Source organism: Schistocerca nitens, chromosome 5, assembly GCF_023898315.1.
Source record: "Schistocerca nitens isolate TAMUIC-IGC-003100 chromosome 5, iqSchNite1.1, whole genome shotgun sequence".
Lineage (NCBI taxonomy): Eukaryota > Metazoa > Arthropoda > Insecta > Orthoptera > Acrididae > Schistocerca > Schistocerca nitens.
The window spans coordinates 512,713,181-512,736,011 of record NC_064618.1 but is presented as its reverse complement, the minus strand read 5'-3'; the positions used below and the strand labels follow the sequence as shown (position 1 = coordinate 512,736,011).

At 39.4% G+C, this 22,831-nt stretch overlaps 1 protein-coding gene across 3 annotated transcripts in view; it reads left to right on the top strand.

Annotated features, from left to right (window-relative positions):
* Positions 1 to 22,831, top strand: part of LOC126259193 (TP53-binding protein 1-like) — a 359,964-nt gene that overhangs the window by 102,245 nt on the left and 234,888 nt on the right. For all 3 annotated transcript variants that reach the window (XM_049955782.1, XM_049955783.1, XM_049955781.1), the window contains exons 5-6: positions 5,902 to 6,077; positions 15,377 to 15,514. In XM_049955782.1, the coding sequence (XP_049811739.1) occupies positions 5,902 to 6,077; positions 15,377 to 15,514 (314 nt within the window). The remainder of the gene's footprint in view (positions 1 to 5,901; positions 6,078 to 15,376; positions 15,515 to 22,831) is intronic.

Here is a 22,831-nt window from a genome sequence, read left to right as displayed (position 1 = left end):
ATTGAAGCGATTTCACAGCTCTACAATAACTTCATTATTTGAGATATTTTCAAAATGCTTTGCACACACATACAAAAACTCAAAAAGTTTTTTTAGGCATTCACAAATGTTCGATATGTGCCCCTTTAGTGATTCGGCAGACATCAAGCCGATAATCAAGTTCCTCCCACGCTCGGCGCAGCATGTCCCCATCAATGAGTTCGAAAGCATCGTTGATGCGAGCTTGCAGTCCTGGCACGTTTCTTGGTAGAGGAGGTTTAAACACTGAATCTTTCACATAACCCCACAGAAAGAAATCGAATGGGGTTAAGTCGGCAGAGCGTGGAGGCCATGACATGAATTGCTGATCATGATCTCCACCACGACCGATCCATCGGTTTTCCAATCTCGTGTTTAAGAAATGCCGAACATCATGATGGAAGTGCGGTGGAGCACCATCCTGTTGAAAGATGAAGTCGGCGCTGTCGGTCTCCAGTTGTGGCATGAGCCAATTTTCCGCGGGCTTCGCGTGAAACTTGCCCGCACGCGTTCAACCGTTTCTTCGCTCACTGCAGGCCGACCCGTTGATTTCCCCTTACAGAGGCATCCAGAAGCTTTAAACTGCGCATACCATCGCCGAATGGAGTTAGCAGTTGGTGGATCTTTGTTGAACTTCGTCCTGAAGTGTCGTTGCACTGTTATGACTCACTGTTGTGAGTGCATTTCAAGCACGACATACGCTTTCTCGGCTCCTGTCGCCATTTTGTCTCACTGCGCTCTCGAGCGCTCTGACGACAGAAATCTGAAGTGTGGCTACAGCAGAACAAAACTTTATGAGTTCTTCTACGTATCTGTAGTGTGTCGTGACCATATGTCAATGAATGGAGCTACAGTGAATTTATGAAATCGCTTCAATCATTTGTAATAGCCCTGTACTTTCAGAAATGACTTCCTGACACTTAAATCGATACTCGATGTTAACAAATTTCTCTTTTCATATCTTTTCACATCTCCTTTTTAATGTGCATGATTTGCTGTGGGGCCTTGTGACCACCTTCTCCAGAAATCAAGTTATTGAGATCTGCATATTGTTAGATGCTCCCTGCTCTTTAGTCACAGGGCGTGCATAACATGCATATTGCTAAAGAATGTTTGTCTATTACGTGTGTGGGGTACTTCTGGATAGTAGTTTTCATTTGATACCTGTAGACTAGGATACACACATATTTAAAGTGGGGGGCAGGGAGAAAAACTCTTGTAACATTATACTAAACTTGTTTTGTGAAAATTATCTCAAACAGTTGATGAGACAGTCCGTTTGTGAGGGAAGCATCAGATCTACTGCCAGCAAACAATCCTGAATAATTTAATTTAATTAATCTAGAGATAAAAATCAGTGACCACAAAGCTAGTACTACATCTTGATCATTGTTGTTGAATGAATAGCTGAATAAGAAGATATTTCTGCCTCATAAGTGTGCAGCCAGCAGTAATTCTTGTGATATAATTCCAGTTACTTTCTGTCTTTCATGCTTAGCAGAAAAATAGATCAACTGCTTATAGCTGCCTGACTCCTAAAGACGAGAAATAACTTGCATCATAACCTAAATTTATGTAATATTTTTAATAGGTTTCAGTAGCACACAACATAGTTCTGACAACACCTTAAATGTCACTCTTAATTTTCTGAAATATGTGATATCATTCACTATTGTTGTTATCTGCAAAGGTGTGACTAAATCCTGTACACACATCGGTTTACTGGTTTTGTGTGCACACCAAATAATACTAGAACTACTTGATTTTACAAGTTCATTATACCTGATACGTTTGATTTGTATCACTGTGATTGCATCATATATCAGAATGATTGCGCAGATAGAGGCAATCTGTTGCAAGTAAAAGGCTGTATTTTAAATGTTGTTGTTGTGGTCTTCAGTCCTGAGACTGGTTTGATGCAGCTCTCCATGCTACTCTATCCTGTGCAAGCTTCTTCATCTCCCAGTACCTACTGCAACCTACATCCTTCTGAATCTGCGTAGTGTATTGATCTCTTGGTCTCCCTCTACGATTTTTACCCTCCACGCTGCCCTCCAATGCTAAATTTGTGATCCCTTGATGCCTCAAAACATGTCCTACCAACCGATCCCTTCTTCTAGTCAAGTTGTGCCACAAACTTCTCTTCTCCCCAATCCTCTTCAATACCTCCTCATTAGTTACATGATCTACCCACCTTATCTTCAGCATTCTTCTGTAGCACCACATTTCGAAAGCTTCTATTCTCTTCTTGTCCAAACTATTTATCATCCATGTTTCACTTCCATACATGGCTACACTCCATACAAATACTTTCAGAAATGACTTCCTGACACTTAAATCTATACTTGATGTTAACAAATTTCTCTTCTTCAGAAACGCTTACCTTGCCATTGCCAGTCTACATTTTATATCTTCTCTACTTCGACCATCATCAGTTATTTTGCTCCCCAAATAGCAAAACTCCTTTACTACTTTAAGTGTCTCATTTCCTAATCTAATTCCCTCAGCATCACCCGACTTATTTCGACTACATTCCATTATCCTCGTTTTGCTTTTGTTGATGTTCATCTTATATCCTCCTTTCAAGACGCTATCCATTCCATTCAACTGCTCTTCCAAGTCCTTCGTTGTCTCTGACAGCTATGGCTATGTAAATACAATGTCATAATTAATCAAGAATTAATTAGAATGGGAATGATTTTCACACTCAAAATTCACTTCAATGACTTATAACAGAAAATTACTGCTACGAATTTATATTTTAGGGAAAAAGTGGTTCTTTTATTTTTACATGTCACCCATGAACCCCTCTTCTTGCAAACCCATGACAATTAAATAATTATAATTAGTGATACCAAATTGTTATGACTGGCATTTTGTGAGAAAGACTGTAAAAATTGTACACATTGTTAGAAACATATTATAAAAGCAGAGATAGCTCCATGGTGGATTCCAGTGAAGCCAAATAGATGCTAATGAAAGCAAAGCAGAGCTTCTTGGTGGTTTCCTGTGAAGCCAAATTGTTACTGATAAATAGCTATGCAGAGTTGAAAGAAGCGTAGGGACAGCTACTCAAAAAGCAGACATTGAATTTAAAAGTGATGTACGAGTGTCACTCCAAAAGAAATGCACACTATTTTTTTAAAAATCCATCTTTTATTCTACATGTTTGAAAGTTTTACAGTTTGCAGATACATCCTTTAGGAACAATATTTTCTTTTCTCCACATAATTTCCATCCCTCTCAACTGCCTTACGCCATCTTGGAACTAGTGCCTGTATACCCGCATGGTAAAGTTCGGGACCAACCTGTAGGAGCCACTATTTGGCAGCATGCAAAAGGGAGTCATCATCTACAAACCTTGTCCCACGAAGAGACTCTTTCAGTTTCCCAAGGAGATGATAGTCACATGGAGCCAGGTCAGGAATGTAAGGCGGATGTTTCACTGTTGTCCATCCGAGGTTTGTGATCGCTTCCATGGTTTATTGACTGACATGTGGCCGTGCATTTTCGTGCAACAGCAAAACATCCTGCTTTTGCCGATGTGGTCGAACACGACTCAGTTGAGCTTGAAGTTTCTTCAGTGTCGTCACATATGCGTCAGAATTTATGGTGGTTCCACTTGGCATGATGTCCACAAGCAAGAGTCCTTTGTAGCATAACTTTTCCAGCAGAAGGTGTGGTTCTGAATTTTTTTTTTTCTCCATTGATTGCCTCTTCGTCTCTGGTGAAAAATGATGGAGCCATGTTTCATCACCTGTCACAATTCTTCCAAGAAATTCATCTCCACCATTCTCGTACTGTTCCAAAAGTTCGCTGCATACCATTTTTCTTGTTTCTTTGTGAGCCACTGTCAACATCCTGGGAACCCACCGGGCACAAACCTTTTTTAACGCCAACACTTTCAGTATTCTGCAAACACTTCCTTCCCCTATCCCAACGTAGCGTGACAATTTGCTCACTGTGATGTGTCTGTCAGCAGTCACCAGTTCGTTAACTCTCTGCACATTGTCTGGAGTGTGTGCAGTACGAGGCCTGCTGCTGTGAGGACAATCCTCAATATTGCTGTGGCCACTTTCATCATGTAACCTGCTTGCCCACTGACTTACTGTTCTGCGATCGACAGCAGCATCTCCATACATCTTTTTTAACCTCTTGTGGATGTTTCCCAGTGTCTCATTTTCACAGCACAGGAATTCTATGACAGCATCTTGCTTCTGACGAACGTCAAGTGTAGCAGCCATCTTGAAGACAAGCTGTGATAGCGCCACTCACGGGAACAGGTTGAACTAAGTTTGAAAACAACCGAGAAGGATGTATCTACACACTGTAAAACTTTCACACGTGCAGAATGAAAACTGTATTTTTACAAATATAGTGTGCATTTCTTTTGGAGTGACCCTCATATTACATTCTACATTGTCCAGAAACGTTAAGGACTTGCGGCCATATATAAATTCAGTCTACATATCAAAGTTTTCAAATCAGGTACATGTCAGGTATTATGGCCATGGAGATGAGGAAGAATCCTGACATATTTATTTATTGTGTTTGATCTTTCCAAATTAATTTACTGATGAACATCACTGCATTGGTCCTGCTTCTGATCATTGTGCAGATGCAGTGGTGGGAGATGTAGAAACAACTGATCGCGTGATCAAAAAACAACAGAAATCAGTTGATAGCAGGAAAGGCCACTCAACATGATAGGTCATTCCTTACATTCCAGGTCATATTTGTGGAAGAATTTGCACTAATTTTAGCTATATTTTATTGTTGGAACAATGGAGTATTCCTTATAATTTGGAAAAGGCCCTTCTGGTCCCTCTGAACTAAAGATCTTTCTTACTGGTGTCAATTTCTTGTAAAATTAAGGAAGATTTATTGAGACTGAAGAACATGTACTAGCATTCAGTATGGATTTCTCAAGCAGTAATTTTTGAAAACTCAACTTTCTGTATTCATCCATGATTGTTTACTGAGAAAAGTGATTGGCAGTGGTGAATATTTGCTTAAAATATTTGTAAGCTATTGCAGAAATTGGGCTATACTTTGGCATAAAAGATAGTCAGCTGATCTTGGACAAATAGTTCCAATATAATTTGGTTTGAGAAGTTACACGTTTACTGGTGCCTTCATTAAATTGCAACTAAAGTTTGGTACTGACAGTTCATTAAAAAAAAGGTTATTGCAGCCCAAAACAAGTGAAATGTATCTCCAGGAATAGTGGCAACATTTATATTTTTAAATGTCATCTAAATAACATTACATTAAATATTTCCGTGTTAGAGACTCCTTATATCAAAATTACTGATGTTGTGTAATGAATTTTTCCAGTCTATTTTGCTTGTTGAGTTTTATTTCTCTCTTTTTAACATTTTAGTGACATGTTAAATGACACTTCCAAAGACATTAAATGGCAGTTTTAAAATGAGCCTTTTCAATATGCTGTAAGTGTGACAGTGAGCCAACATGTTTTTGTACACATTACGAGTAGCAAAGATATTGTGAGATTCTGAAATAACAGCACAAGCAGCAGATAGCATGTGCTGCAAACTGTGTCACTTGATTCATTCTTGCATTAGGTACAACATTCTAATGTAATATAATTTCTTACTGGAGAGTACAGATTCAAGGAATGCTTCAGATTAGAGGTAACAATACTCTCTCCATTCTACAAATGAAATACATATTGCAATAAATCATGTACATGTGCATACTTGTATAGATTAGTAATTTTCAATTGTAGTATTAGAAAGGCAAACATATTTGTGTGAAGTTATTTTTATTTTCTGTTAGGGCCATTACATTTACATACTTTTGTTTTCTACCAGTGTTATTTCTTAGTTTAAAATGAATGATGCTGAAAGGATGCTTTTTCAGATGCTGAAGGAAATCTCCCAAAGAGGGCACGACACAGTGTAGAGATTGTATTTGAGTGCCCAAAATCACAGGAGGCACAAGATCTACCAGTATCGTCCTCTATGAACCGTTCAGAAGAACTTGATCTTACTGGGGGAACAGAAGAATCAATTCATTTACATTACTCACCATCTCCTGTAAGTCATGAAAAAACAGAAGTCTTCAGTTGATGTAGTACACATTGATATAGAAATTTGTACCCATTGGCAAGCTAAAATAAAGAAATGCTTGATTTGTTTTCTGTGTATACATATAGGGTGATAAATACAAATTCAAATAAGGGTAATGCAGAAGTAGGTTTAATAATGAATAAAAATATAGGAATGCAGATAAGCTACTACAAACAGCATAGTGAACACATTATTGTAGCCAAGATAGACACAAAGCTCACACCTACCACAGTTGTACTAGCTCCACAGATGATGAAGAGATTGAAGAAATGTATGATGGGATAAAAGAAATTATTCGAATAGTTACGGGAGTCGAAAATTTAATAGGCATGCGGGACTGGAATTTGATAGTAGAAAAAGAAAGAGAAGGAAAAGTAGAAGGTGAATATGGGCTGGAGGTAAGGAATGGAAGAGGAAGCTGCCTGGTAGAGTTTTGCGCAGAGCATAACTTATCACTAAAACTTGGTTTAAGAATCATGAAAAAAGGTTGTATGCGTGGAAGAGACCTGGAGACACCTGAAGGATTCAGATTGATTATATAATGATAAGACAGAGACTTAGGAACAACATTTTAAATTGTAAGATATTTCAGTGGCCAGGTGTGGGCTATGACCACCATTTATTGGTTATGAACTGTAGATTAAAATGGAAGAAACTGCAGGAAGGTAGGAATTTAAGGAGATGGGACCTGGATGAACTGAGAGAACCAGGGAGGTTGGATAGAGTTTCAGAGGGAGCATTAGGGAACAGTTGACAAGAACAGGGGAAAGGAATACACTAGAAGAAGCGCGTGTAGCTTTGAGAGATGAAATAGTGAAGGCAGCAGAGGAAAAAATGAGAGTGAAAGGAAGTGCAAAATGGCTAAATAGGAATGGCTAGAGGACAAAACTAAGGATTTAGAAGCATATTTCATTAGGGGAAAGCTAGATACTGCCTACAGGAAAATTAAAGAGGCCTTTTTGGAAAAGAGAAGCAGCATTATGAATATCAAGAACTCAGATGGGAAACCAGTCCTAAAGAAAGAAGGAAAAGCTGGAAGTTGGAAGCAGTATAGAGAGGCTCTAAACAAGGGAGATAAACTTGATGGCAGTATTATACAAAGGGAAGTGGACGTAGATGAAGACAAGATGGGAGATAAGATACTGCCAGAAGCATTTGACAGAACTCTGAAAGATCTAAGTCGAAACAAGGCTACAGGTGTAGACACTATTCTGTCAGAACTGCTGATGACCTTGGGAGAGCCATTCATGACAAAACTCTTCCATCTGGTGTGCAAGATGTATGAGCTAGGTGAAACGCCTTTAGAGTTTAAGAAGAATGTAATAATTCCAATTACAAAGAAAGCAGTTGCTGGAAGGTGTGAAAATTACTGAACTATCAGTTTAATAAATCATGGTTGCAAAATACTAATAAGAATTTGTCACAGAGGAATGGAAAAATTGGTAGAAACTGACCATTGGGTAGAGCAGTGTGGATTCCGGAGAAAGGAACAAACCTAGCCAATGCTAACCCTACAAAATATTTTAGAAGATATGTTGAGGAAAGGCAAACCTACGTTTATAGCATATGTAGACTTAGAGAAAGCTTTTGACTGTGTTGACTTGAATACTCTCTTCGAAATTATGAGGTAGTGGGGGTAAAATACAGGAGTGAAAGGCTGTTTACAACTTGTACAGAAACCAGACGACAGTAATAAAGGTCGAGGGGCATGAATGGGAAGTAGTGGTTGAGAAGGGAGTGAGATAGGGCTGTAGCCTATCTTCAATATTATTCAGTTGATGAAGCAGTAAAGGAAACAAAAGAAAAATTTGGAGTAGGATTTAAAGTTCAGGAAAAGAAATGAAAACTTTGAGACTTGCTGATGACATTGTACTTCTGTCAGAGACAATGAAGGACTGGGAAGAGCAGTTGAACGGAATTGACAGGTTCTTGGAAGGATGATATAAGATGAACATCAATGAAAGCAAAACAAGGATAATGGAGTGTAGTCAAATTAAATCAGGCAATGCTAAGGTAATTAGATTAGGAAACAAGACACTTGAAGTAGTAGATGAGTTTTGCTATTTGGGCAGCAAAATAATTAATGATGGGTGAAGTAAAGAGGATATAAAATGTAGACTGGCAGGGGCTTCTTGCATTTCTGAAGAAGAGAAATTTGTTACCACTGAGCATGGATTTAAGTGTCAGAAAGTCTTTTCTGGAAGTTTTTGAGTATAGCCATGTATGGAAGTGAAACATGGATGATAAACAGTTTAGACAAAAAAGAGACTGTAATCTTTTGAAGTGCAGCACAACTTGACCAGAAGAAGGGGTCTTTTGATAAGACATATTTTGAGACATCAAGGGATCACCAGTTTAGTATTGGAGGGAAGTGCGGGGGGTAAAATTGTAGATGGAGACCAAGGGATGAACACAGTAAGCAGATTCAGAAGGGTGTAGGTTGCAGTAGTTACCCGAAGATGAAGAGCTCACACAGGGTAGAGTAGCATGGAGAGCTGCCTCAAACCATTCTTCAGACTGAAGACCACAACAACAACAACATATAAATGGACATGCAGTTGATATACATCTTTTACACTTGCAACCCTTCTCCACAATCTAATGTTTTCCCAAGACATCTGGTCTGATACTGACTCCCTAGATAAGCGCATCTACACCAACACTTCACAATGCGCATTAAATTGGGTGGTGAAGGGTGCTTCCTGTGCTATCATTACTTCCTCTTCCTGATACATTTGCAAATGGTGCACGAGAAGTATTAGTGTCGATAATTGCCTATATGACATTAAATTTCTTTGGTTTTATGGTCATGGCCATTTTACAAGATATGTGCTTCACTCTGTATGTGGTCAGAATTTTTTCACAGTAAATCTTTCGGTGAAGCATGTTGCCTTGTATGTAAATCCTGCCACTACATGATGTAACATTATCTGTATTATTCTGTCCCTGTTTATGGGATGCCATGTTTAAGGTTCCTAGTACTTAGCAAATTTAAACACTGCTACTCTTATCCCTTAACACCTGTCCCTTGATGACACTGATTTATGTGTATCTGTTGACACTGTCCACTGAAGCTGCATTGCACTGTTTCTTGTCACCTACCACACAGTGTCTGTCTTGTGGTTTCTTGACCTGTTGTAACTTTCAAACTGTGAACAACGATGACTTTTTTTTGCGTAAGTTGGTATTCTACCAAACTTAATGGAGTTCATTTTTCTGTATACACCACACTTTAATATAGCCTTGGTTCTAGTGCTGAAAACAGTTTGAAATTATTAAACAATCACAAACTGCACATAATCGGTATCATCAAATCACTAACACAACATATATGTTTCTACACACGAAGTTACTCATACATATATTACAGACTGAACTGTCCAAAATTGAATAATTTAATTAATACTTTCACTGCTTGTGGAGATCCCGATGTGACTACGTTGCATCTGTGTCTGATACCTCTGAATGCCACCTCTCCACTGCCTTAAGATTGATACCATTGTAACTTTGAACAGAACTTTGTGCATCTCCATAAACTCTTATTAGATGACTGGTTTCAGAATATGATCTCCTATTATTATTACTAAATTGTATTTATTGTGGATTTATGTATCACCGTGGTGTATTTTTATGATTTCTAGGACATTCCCTGTACCCTCATTTTCTAAATTGTTGGCATTTTTATTATAATTATATTCATATTGTTAAATGTTGGAGGCTGAGGCTATGGATACATTACAGTCAGCTTCTTTCAATTTACATTACCACATGGTCCCATCTGTCATGATAGCCACTGCTGCCTACATCTACACTACCAGTGGTAGCTCGTTGTGTGTGCAGCTTTTAAATGAGTAGCTCGCTTGTCGTGCTGAAAGTACTTTGACCCAGTGCAGTAATATTCAATAAAAGTGTTTGAAAAGGAATATGTTATTTTTGATGGAAGTATTGTGAAATTGAGGAGGATTTCCAGTAAACCCTCATACAAAAAAAATAGCATACAGAGCGTGTATTACTTGGTAATTATCTGAGTAGGTTAAAATCTCTTAAAATGTCCATGATTTTTTCCAAGTTTAGCATTTTCTGACCAAATTATAGTTTTGACGAAGTTGGAAATTAACGTTTCTGTTTGCATAGTCTCTTGTGCACAAAGTTATTTATTGTTCATTGTACTGTTCGTATGTAAAAATATACACTAGTGTCCAAAATTAAAGCAGCAAACAGAAATTTTGCAAGGTTGTGTTTATTTTGTCACAAAACAGTGTAAACAGGTGATAGTAAAGTAGAAACTATGTAAAGAATACAGAACGTAAACAACTGCAATAAGCGTCATTGAAGACAAAATTGTTCTTTGTTTTTTCTGAGTTAACGGATACGCACACACATTCTGACAACTGGTTAATGTTCTCAGTAAGTGCTGTGTCCACTTCTGGCAGAATACAGGCCCGACAACGATGGGGCATGCTGTGAATGATGTCATCAATCTCATGTTGAGGCAATAATGCTCATTTTTCCTGCAGAGCTGCTTGTAAGTCTTGGAGAGTGGTTGATGGATGCTGACATGATGCAACCTGAAACTTCCTGTCTGATTAAAACTGTGTGCCGGACCAAGACTCGAACTCGGGACCTTTGCCTTTCGCGGGCAAGTGCTCTCCCAACTGAGCTACCCAAGCACTACTCACGCTCCATCCTCACAGCTTTACTTCTGCCAGTACCTTGTCTCCTACCTTCCAAACTTAACAGAAGCTCTCCTGCGAACCTTGCAGAACTAGCATTCCTGAAAGAAAGGATATTGCGGAGACATGGCTTAGCCACAACCTGGGGGAAGTTTCCAGAGTGAGACTTTCACTCTGCAGCGGAGAGCTTGTGTTAAGTTTGGAAGGTAGGAGACGAGGTACTGGCAGAAGTAAAGCTCTGAGGACAGGGTGTGAGTCTTGCTTGGGTAGCTCAGGTGGTAGAGCACTTGCCCGCGAAAGGCAAAGGTCCCGGAAGTTTCATATCAGCGCACACTCCGCTGCAGAGTGAAAGTCTCATTCATGATGCAACCTCTCTGCCTAGTGCACCTCAGACATGCTCCATGGGATTCAGATCGGGAGAATGAGCAGGCCACACCACGCATTCAGTGCCCCCCATTTCAAAGAAACATCAACTGCTCTTGCTGTATGAGGTCGATCATTATTGTCCATCAGTAGGAAGTCTGGGCTACACCACATCGCAACAACCACACGAGGTCCCAAGATCTTGTCACAATACCTGACAGCAACTAAACCTTGCTGATTCACCCATACAATTTCATTGAAGAGTGGTACTTGTGGTCAACATAATCCCTGCCCACAGTATTAGGAATCCTCCTTGATATTGGTCTCTTTCCATAAGGTTTGTGTCCCAGAATAGTGTTCTATGTTCCTCCAGATGTGAATTTGTCAAGAATCGATACTCGTCTGTGAAAAGAACATTGGCCCACTGTTTGACCGCCCATGTGGCCTGTTGGCAATTCCACTCCAGATGTTCCCTGCTGTGAAGATGCATCAGAAGTACACATACAGCATGTCTCCGACAGTAAAGCCCACTCTGCCGATGCCTTCTGGACATTGTTTGTCCTGATGCAACTCGTCCAGTTGATGCCAGGTACTGTGCAGTACTAAGGCGGTACTATTGTGCCCTTATCCAAATAACGGACCTCTCTGATATCGCTTGTGGTCGGACCTGCCCTGGTCTTTGGGGTACTGTTTGAGTCTCTACAAATTGTTGCCACGTCCGAGAAACAACATAACGATTTACATTAAGCCAACGGGCCTCATCAGTTTGCGACTGTCCTTCTTTCGTTCTTCCTACGGCCCTCCACCACAGAGCGTGTTGTAGGCATCTTCTTTGTGCCATACTGCATTGTCGGCAATTGTGGGTAACCCGGCAAACACTACCCCATTTGATAGCTGGCCTGATGTTTCGTTGACGTGCTTGTCAGTTGACCGGACTGTCATTTTTCATGCAGAACATGATTGTCCGGACATCGGTTGACAGTTCCTATGATTATACAGTGAATTAGACACAAGACGGGGAAATAGTGGTTGGTTGTTTTAATTTTGGACACCAGTGTATCAGTTAAATCACGTTCTGACGTTGAGTAACATGAGCAAGTTGTGCAGTCTCTAACCCCTACGCTGTGGATGTGGCTGGGGAAGCTTCCATAATAGAAAAACATCCTTCTCATAGAGTTTAAATATTATCTGTTGCATGTGCAGTCAATAAATCATGAGCAAGCTAACAGGTTGCACATTATAATACTGAAAGCCTCTTTGCTGTCATTTTTCTTCCCATTATTCTTTCCATGCATTGTATGCCTTTGCTTAAATCTCTGGTCATATGCGTTGAAATTGGGGAGTAGTAAATATCCATTAGGTGTTGCTTCTATTGTGGGGAGGTCCATATATTTGTTTTGTAGGAGACCTCGGCATGAACAGTTATCTCCATATTTGTATTTCAGTGATCATACGAAGAAAAGAGAGGAAACTGTGGCAAGGTTGCCCTCAGTGAATCAATTTTGGGAAATGGAATTCAGTATTTCAGTCTTCTCTTTATCACACACTATTTCAGAACTAACATGATCACTGAGTGAGTGAATGGATAGATTGAAAGTGATTCATTTACAGACTTTAATTAAGATGATAAGTTCTTGGATTATTCATCACATAAGCCAATATAATTTTACATTTTAATTAATGGAACACTTTCCTCTCAAATTAATGTCTTTCTCACTGATCTGAACTTCATTCAGCTTTTGCTTGTCAACAAGACTTTGGCATTATTTAAATCTGTGATGTTATCATGGCAAATTTTCATCGTGGCTGCTGAGTGAAGTGGTGCTGTGCTTAGAACTCTGGACTCATTGATTTAAGTTTTTCCATGATATCCTTAAATCAATTATGGCAAATTATGGGACAGTTGTTCTGGTAAGAAAACTGCTGGTTCCCTTCCCTATTTTTGTCGTATCCAAGCTTTTGCTCCAACTCTGATAACATTGTCATCACCAAGATGTTAAAATCTAGTTTTGCCATCCTTCCTGTCTCCCTTTGTCCCTTCTTACATCCTTCCTTCAAACTCGGTTGTTGAACTATGGTCGAGTCTTTCCCATCCAACACAACCTTGCTTAGCAACCATATGCCTGAAGCATATTATACAATATTAATGAGATTATTCATTGATACTCCACATTTGGAGCCCAAAATCAGTGTTTGGAATAGAAAACCAGTAATCTTTTATCTGATTTTTTTTGCAAATCCTAAACAAATATGTCTTTTATCTTTTTTAACTTAATCTGTAACGTGTACAATCGTTTGTTCTACAACATCCTTACAGGTATTGTTTTCCTCTTCTGTATTAACTTGAGATGAAGCCCTTACCAGCAACTTTCTCCCTAAACTAACCACATTTGTTGCTATCAGCATCACAACCTCCACACCACCGTGAAAATATTTTATTTCTCTCACAAAGTATATCATTGTCTTAATGCTACTGCCCCTGAGATCACCTCTTAATCACCCCCCCCCCCTCCCCCCTTACTTTCAATAAAACTTGTCTTGCCAATGCCTATGACAGCTCAGTCTATCTCACCTCTATATGGTTCAAATGGCTCTGAGCACTATGGGACTCATCTGCAGAGGTCATTAGTCCCCTAGAACTTAGAACTAGTTAAACCTAACTAACCTAAGGACATCACAAACATCCATGCCCGAGGCAGGATTCGAACCTGCGACCGTAGCGGTCTTGCGGTTCCAGACTGCAGCGCCTTTAACCGCACGGCCACTTCGGCCGGCTCTCACCTCTATAGAGAGGGTTCCTCTTGAAATAGCAAAAGATGTTTGCCAGTTGACACAGAATTAGTGTTAGGTCACTATGTCAACATGGAGGGCTCTTAAGTGCCACCCAAGATGATTGGGTGCTGATGGAGATTCTATACGGGTAAATTTTAATGGTCTGCTACTGAGTGAGGTGGCACAGTGGTTAGCACACTGGACACACATTCAGGAGGACAGCAGTTAAAATCTGTGTTCAGCCACTGTAAATTAGGTTTTCCCCAGTTTCTGTAAATTGATCCGAACAAATGCCCAGATGGTTCCCTTGAAAAGGGCGTGGCTGACTTTCTTAACTATCCTTCTGAAATCTGAGCTTTTGCTCTGCCTCTAATGACCTTGCTGTTAACAGGATGTTAAACTCGAGTCTTCCTCCCTCCCTTTAATGGCCTACTGCAGAGAACATTCTTGGTGGGTTTTCCATCATGTAAGAGACTTAATGTTCTGTGTGTCATCATCAGTTTGTAGTATGTGGAAACTTGTTTCAGAGTATCGTCTAGCCTGATGCCATCCTTATGACCGTAATGATATCTGTTCTTTTGTTAAGTATTTCTTTCCCATTTCCTCACCTCAAAACTTATGGATACCCCAGCTGTCTGCATCTGCCATCTGCCGTGGGGCGTACATCTCTTTCCAGTACTTATCTTCCTCCTCCCCCAGGTAATTTATTCTCGCTTTATTTTTTTGTGTCAGTATTTTTTAATTTCTGATGACATCATTGCTTTCCTTTGGTTGTATTATTTACTCTAGTACCAGCTTTCTCACCTTTTTCTTATTCTCTTTACATTTTTGTCTCTTTGTACCCAGTTGATATTGAACCTAATTTGCCATGCACCATATTCCTCTTCAGCTGTGTCTCTCTTGACCAAATGTCCTCAGTGGTGAGCACTTTGCTTTCCAACATTTTCTTCTCTTTTGCTGAATGTTTGGCTCTGATAAATAATGCTGTAATGTCTGCTTCCTCCTAGTAAATTGTCATTTTTTTTTCTTTTTTTGTTCAACACTTTGATATTCCAGAATGAACGTTTCGCTCTGTAGCGAAGTGTGTACTGATATGAAACTTCCTGGTGGATGGAAACTCTGTGCCAGACCTGGACTCAAAACCAGGACCTTTGTCTTTCATGGGCAGTTGCTTTACCAACTGAGCTACTTGAGATGACTCGTGACCCTTTCCTCACAAATTTACTTTCATCACGTTCTGGTTTTGAGTGCCAGTCTGGCACACAGTTTTAATTTGCCAGGGAGTTTCACTGTGAAATGGTTTGTCACTGCCTTAATACGTCATTCCATGCTTTGAAGCAACTCCTCTTTTTTCTTTATCTTCATGTACTTACTGCACTTTCTCAACAATTCATATGGCGTGCTAAATATAATGGCGATAGTGACTTTTCATTAATCCTTTTACCTTCTTGTTTGTAGGAATATGATATTCCAGAAACTCAGTTTGAGCCAGATCTAAATCCACGAGCACCGTCTTTAACAACTGTTGTTATAGGATCCGATGATGAGGATGCAGAAACTACTGACAAACCACTTGCCACTGCACCCGTTACAGAAGTAAGTTAAAGAAAAAAATCAATATTTTAAAAGAAATATTTATGCTTGTATTTTGTTAATACTAACTTACGCAGTGTTCTGTTTTGAGATTGACGTGTAAGTTCTCTACATAAGAACTGTAAAATGTTGATGGATAACTTGTCCTCTTCAAAAGCTTATGGACAAGCAGTTGTTAGTCTTGCCTGCATAAAAATATGTCTCTTCTTGTCCCTAGAATTTATCCCATCCAGTATGGCATCTGCGTTTTCAGTATTTGGCAAATTTATGGAAGTCCAGGTGGTAGGAAATATTTTAAATCCATGATTTATATCGAGTCATTGATACTTAATGGATGATACATTTTTAACAAGCATTTTATTCTTGACTCACACTTAGTAATTGTTCCATTTTGATTAATGTGTTGAATATAAAGACTGTTTCGTAGTCATCTCAATTTCAAATTATGCAGGTCACTGAATAGTGATGACCTGGGTCTAGAGGCTTATAGGACAGAAGGATGTGCTGGATGGAGAGTTCCCATCTATACAGTTTAAGCTCACTGGGTTTCAGGGGAAGGATTCAGATCACCTCGACTGTGAGACAACTACAGAAGTGAATCACATTGTTGTAAGTAGTACTCAGCTGTCCCACTATGGGATTTCCCCTTGACCTTAGTTACAGGGCTACTTATGGACAATCATAAAAATGTGTCTTTTGTTTTCATCAGCATGATCCGATCTAGTGCAGGGCCACCTTTCCAGGATTTGACAAATTTTATTTTGTTATTTAACTTTGTGGCCAGAAGCCCTTCCTGATACCACAGTTGTCAGGGTAACCTAAGGGGAAGGAAGCAGTGTGTGCCACCTGTCTGTGAATTTTGTAAACTTTATTCAGTGTGTGGTTGTATTTTAACTTGGATAAAATAATTTTGGATATTGGGCTGCATCATTGTAAACTACTAAAACAACTAAATTGTCAGGGTTTCGCCTGCGTTGGACAGTTTGAAGAGGCTATCATGGAGGGTGTGGCTGTATGGAACGCTGTTGCTTGTGCTACCACCATAGTGGCTGATTGGAAGGCAACTCTTAGTGGATGACTGGTAGAAGGTAACATATCAGCTGGCCGTTGTCTGTGCCATTCTGGTTAATGATTGGTTGGCAATCTCTCATTGGTGATTGGAAGGCAGTAGCAAATCAACAACTTGTGTCCAGGAGATAGTGTTTTCCTGCAATGAGGCAGTAGGTTGCATGACTGTTCTCCCATTGCCACTGTTTATACCGTTAAACCTCGGTCAAGAGCTGCTGCTGGCTGATGAACACATATGGCCTCTGGGCTGGAATGCTGGCAGCCAGGCTGTAGGTAACTTGCAGCCATCCTATTTGTTCATGTTGTTAGGGAGTTTCATTACTTCAGTGGCTCTCTTGTGGTGGCTGACGTATCCGTGGCAGCCTTTGAGCAAACTGCGCAGATTCTGCGCCATTGCACCCACACTGATGGCTGAGGTATGTGGAAGACACATTCATCATATGGCCATATGGGCAACCAGAACTATACAGATTTCATGAGTACCTCAATAGCTTACATAAGAACATACAGTTCATGCTTAGAATTGGAAAAAAATGAGCAATTCGGTTTGTGGATGTGGGGGGTCTACAAAACATTTAGGGGCAAACTAGGGCATAAAGTCTTTGGGAAACTGACCTACACGAACAGATACCTACACACAGATTTGCATCACCATCCAGCACAAAAGAATGCTGTGTGCTACGTATGCTGACAGCCCAAGCTTGCTAGATTATTGATGCCAACAACAAACAATATTAACTGAACAAACTCAAAACAATATTCTGTATGAATGGATACATCAGCAGAGACATATAATGGACTATGAGATACAGCAAATGCAAAACAGACAAATGTGCAGAAGATACCCCTCCTGTTGCTTGCATAGCTTATGTGAGAGGTGTTAGCAACTGTGTAGGCAAGGCACTGCATCACACAGTAATCAAAGCTATATTTCAGAATGGCTGTAAGATACGAGACTTGTTGAGGTCTACTAAGTGTCCTGTGAATGCTCTCTACACTGTAGGTGTCTACGAACTTCGGTGTGAATGCAGCAAGTCTTTGTTGGTGAAACCTGGAGACCCATTAGCACTGACATTTCGGAGCATGAACATTACATATGACTGGGACAGAACAACAAGTCAGTTGTAGCAGAAAACCACCAGGAACGTAGCTGTCCGATAAATTTTCAAGGACCTCACAAGCTTGGTTGGCAGCTGTGAGTGAAGCAACAGAAAATAAGAGAGGTCCTTGAAATAATTAAATGCTCTAACAACATGAACAAAGAGGATGGGTACAAGTTACCTACGGCCTGGCTGTCAGCGATTCGGGCCCGGCGGACCAGTGTTCACCATCCAGCAGCACCAATTGACCCAAGGTTTAACAGTATGAACAGCGGCCATGGGGGAATTGCCATGCAGCCTTAACATCTCACAGCAGGAAAACACTACCCCCCTGGATGCAAGCTGATGATTTGCTACTGCCTTCCACTCACTGACAAGAGATTACCTACTAGTCACTTAATAAATTGGCACAGGAAACAGCCTACCAATGTGCTACCTTCTACCAATCACCCACTAGAAGTGCTTTCCAATAAGCCATCAGGGTAGCACAGGCAATAGTGTACCGTAAGGCCGCTCCCTCCATAACAGCCTCTTCAAATTGTCCAGTAATATCTCAGATATATGACATTGGTAGTCACCAAATAATGAAATGACAGTATGTAAAGGAATGGGAGCTCCAGGTAGGAATATCAACAATGTAAGAAAAGATAGACTGCTACTTACTGTAGAGATAACACACTAAGTTGCAGACAGGCACAATAACACACACTTACACACAAGCTTTTGGCCACAGTCTTGTCAGAAAAAGAGAAATATACACCACTCATTCACCCAAGCAAGAACACCTCACACACACACACACACACACACACACACACACACACACACACACACACACACACACATAAAACCACCAACTCTGGCTTTCTGGCCCAAGCTGCCAGAGTTGGCGGTCATGTGTGTGTGAGGTGTGCTTGCTTGTGTGAATGAATGGTGCATGTTTCTCTTTTTCCGCTGAGGCTGTATCCAAAAGTTTGTGTGTTATCTTTACAGTAAGTAGCAATCTATCTTTTCCTGCTTTGTTAGTGTATGAAGTAAGACATTTACCAGTATACAGCAGTGAACCACCCTGAGAAGGCCTGCAGCAAGTTGGTTGAAATGTCAGCAGTTTAGGTGTTTTAGTAGTTTACGATGACGCTGCCCAAGACCCGAAATTATTTTATCAAAAATGACACCAGCTGTGGAAGCCTAAGAACTCATATCCTATTTTGACTGGTTGTCATCTTAGTCTCTGAGGCGGAATTTGGAGTCCAGCCTGCATGTGCTGTTACAAGCGTGGGAAACTGCATGAGAACCTGCCAACCCCTGGTCGCTAATCTGCTGTGTAGATGTGATCTGAGTCTGGTTCAGCTCCCTGTCTCACAAGCTAGCTTGCTGCATGTTAGTCTATTTGAGCAGGTGCCTGTATAAATTGGTATATTGGATGATTATGAAGTAAAGGACCAAACTTATGGAGATGACAAGAAAAAAACAAAAATATTCATATCAACATGTCTGGAAACAGAGAATTAATGCAATAAAACAATAGTGCTTACACATTGCTTTAGACATTACATAGTATTAATTTCTTACATTTCACAAAATATGTTCAAAGTAGCCAACATGGCATGCTGTGCAGGCATTCAGCAGACATCCTCACCAGTTCAAATCAAAGGGGTTTCAATCTGGTGATCAAGATGATTGCGATGATGTGAGGTGTTGATAAATGGTGCGGAAGTGGATTGGTGCTTCATTACACATGAATTACATTGCTTGTCAAATTCATAAAAGCACATCCTCCAGCAAAAGGGGCAGAGTATTCAGCAGGGATTCTGCTTATATGTGTTCATTAAGGTTTTGTGAATAAACAGGTGGTCCATGTAGGTGGTCACCAATAATCCTTTCCCAAACATTTCTACTACAAGTACATCTACATTTATATTCTGCAAGTCACTGTTTCACTTACTAATTGAATCTCTGATGAAATACCCCGTTCTTCTTTTGATCTTCTCTATATCCTCCATCAATCCTATCTCGTACCGTTGAGCAATATTTAAGTATCAGTCTAACAAGGGTTTTGTAAGTTACTTTGGCTGTGGCACGACTAAACTTCTTGAGGTTTCTTCCAATGAATCTCAGTCTACCATCTGCCGTACATGTGATTAGTTTTATGTGGCTGCTCCACTTTAAATCACTCTGTTAAGATTACTCCTACATATTTGATCGAGATGGCAGCTTTTAGTGATCATTCTGCAGTTATGTACATCACATAACAGTGGGTCTTTGCATATATTTATGAACGATCATTTACATTTTTATTATGTTTAGGGCCAACTAACAATCCCTGCACCAAGGGTTGATCGTCTGCAGATCTTTTTGCATTTCATTACAGCTTTCTAAAGTTACAGCTTTTCTGTGTATGGTTATAATTAAACTTTCACTAATTGAGCCTGTGTAGAGGGGAAAACTGTTTACCATATGGATACCCAACTTAATAGAAGTGATGTTCAGACTGTATGCTGCAGGCTTTGCGTTGTTAGCAGTGTTAGTGTCATAACTTGCTATTAGGCACCAGTACTTGTATGTTAATGTAGGGTTGAAACACAAGTAGTGCATTATAGTGCAAAGCTTGGTCTGGACAAAGTGAGCAGGGCTTTACTGGTAAAGCTGTTTTATCAAAACAACAGTAATAGTGCTGCTGCTCACTGCAAGTTTTGATGCATTAAAGAAATGAGGAGAGGTTGTCTTTCCACATCAGGGTTGAAGCATGTGATTCAGAAGTTCAACTAGTGATTTGGAATTGCTGCTGGAAGAGGGCAATGGCCAGATGTGTCCCAAATTGTTGAAGAAATTACTATTGTCATGGTGGAGAGTGCTGGAAGCAATGTGCGATCTTCAAGCAGCGCATGAACTGCATTATTACAGCTGAACATTTCACAGTCCACTGTTGTTTTTGGCAGTAGTAGAGCAGTCTCCTGTGCTGTACCATGTTGTCATGGATGCAGATGATCATCACATGGAGCAATATTTATAACCTGGAACATGAACATGATATGCAATTAATAAATGTTAGCCTCTCCTGTGGAGATTAAAATGTGTTTCTTTCAATGGTTTATCCATTATTTCTTTTCCGCCTGTTCTTAAAAATGTTTCCATGAAATTTCAGTGTCATCGATTGTTTTTCCTGGGACTCCTCTCAATTAGAAAAATTTAAATTATAACCACTCTATGTTATGAAAATTATTAATTTAATAACACTCCCTTGATATAAATCCAATGTTACTTATACAACTGAAGGTTTCTTTCCGTTAACAATGATGCTCTGTGTCCTGTTTGTCAGGAATTCTTCAGCTCAGTGACAAAGGTAGTCTGAATTACATATGCATGTATTTTGTTCATAGAGTGACAGCGTGGAACTGTTCTGAACACCATCTGGAAATCAAAGAACACAATATCAACATGGGTACTAGTACTACTTCCTTCTGTATATCTTCGCCAGAAAGAACAAGCTGGGTTTCACACAGTCATTGTTTGCAGAACCCATGCTGATTCTTTCATAGAAGATTTTTGATCTCCAGAGACCTCATAATACAGGAGTGTAAAACATGCCTCAGATTTCTACAGTAGACTGACATCAACAATATAAGCTTATAATTTTGTGTTCGACGATCCTGCTTGAAAATGAAAAATTATATTCACACGTTTCCAGTGACTAGGAATGCTTTGCTCATCCAGTGACTGTTGGTAGGCTGCTGCTGGAAGAGTGGCCAGTTCTTTTGTGTACTCTACATAGAACCATACAGGCATTCCAGCTTGCCTTTCCTGTGTTGAGCAGTTTCAGTTGATTTTCTGTCCTGCAGACAATTATTTTGTTATCTGTAATTTTAACATGCATGTAACATTTTAGAGGAGGAACCACAGTACGATCTGCCTCAATTAAAAAAGTTACAAAATATGAATTTAGTATTTTGGTTTCTGTGTGTCATCCACCATTTTTATGCCATTAAGGTCACAGATTGGTTGGACACGTGGCTTTTATTAATTTACTGATTTAGCAGAAGACTAAAAATTTATAGGAATTTCTGTCAGATCGGTAGATAGAATTTCATTGAATGTTTTATGCATGACTATCCTTGCACTAATCAGCTATGTTTGAATCTGTGGTGAAGCTGTCTTTGCTGTTGGAACAACTTCGTTATGTGGCTGTTGAACCACAGCTGGTCTTTAACATCCATCACAACTTTGCTTATTACATACCTTGTAACATATCGATCTGTTCCGTATGCCGCTTAAGTCTCGTCTATTTTTTTCTTTTGCCTTACTTCTTGATGTTTAGAATTTTGAATCATTATAAAATGTTTGTACATGACTCATATGATAACTTTCACTTTTTTCATATTTTAAGCACTTTAGATGACTAGTTTGCTTGTAATATATTATACTTGTTTCTTGACACAGATTGGCAAGCCACGTGGGCTAGAAATGGCCTAAACAAAATTCACAGGTGGCAATAATCAACATAGTAACTATAATCCGGGTGATTTATAAAAAGGTATTAGTGTATTAAAGGTGAGCCATGAGTGACTGCCACTGGAAATTACATGATGACTATCAAACTTCATTTGAATGGTGAAATAGTAACTGTATTGATTGGAAGCTTGTCCACAACTGACAGTGTCCTTGCGCATGACGACTATGTATAGACACATGTATTACAGAAATTACAAAATATGGAACTATTGTTCGTTTATTAGCAGAAAAATACAGAAAAAGTAAAAAATACATTATACAGAAACCTTGTTTAACTGTGGTATGGATATCCTTAAACTGGTATAAATAATGGTTCAGTTTTATGTGGCACAAGTTTTTATGTGCATGGTGATATCCAAATCCCATCAAGAATTTTCTGGAAAGTTAAAAGTTATAATTTGAATAATTAACAGACTAACATTTTATTTTAGTGGAAGTATAGGCCTATACTTTTGGAAATAGAAAAAATTGGCTACAAAATTATAACAGTCGATTTTGGAAAGAATTACATCTTAAGATTGGAAGATTCTAGGACATGATAATTCTGAATAGACATAACTTTTAAAATATTAGGTTTGAAAGAGAAAAAGATGCTTTCAAATAAGGTATTTAAATCTTGAAATAATTAATTTTTAGTAGGGTT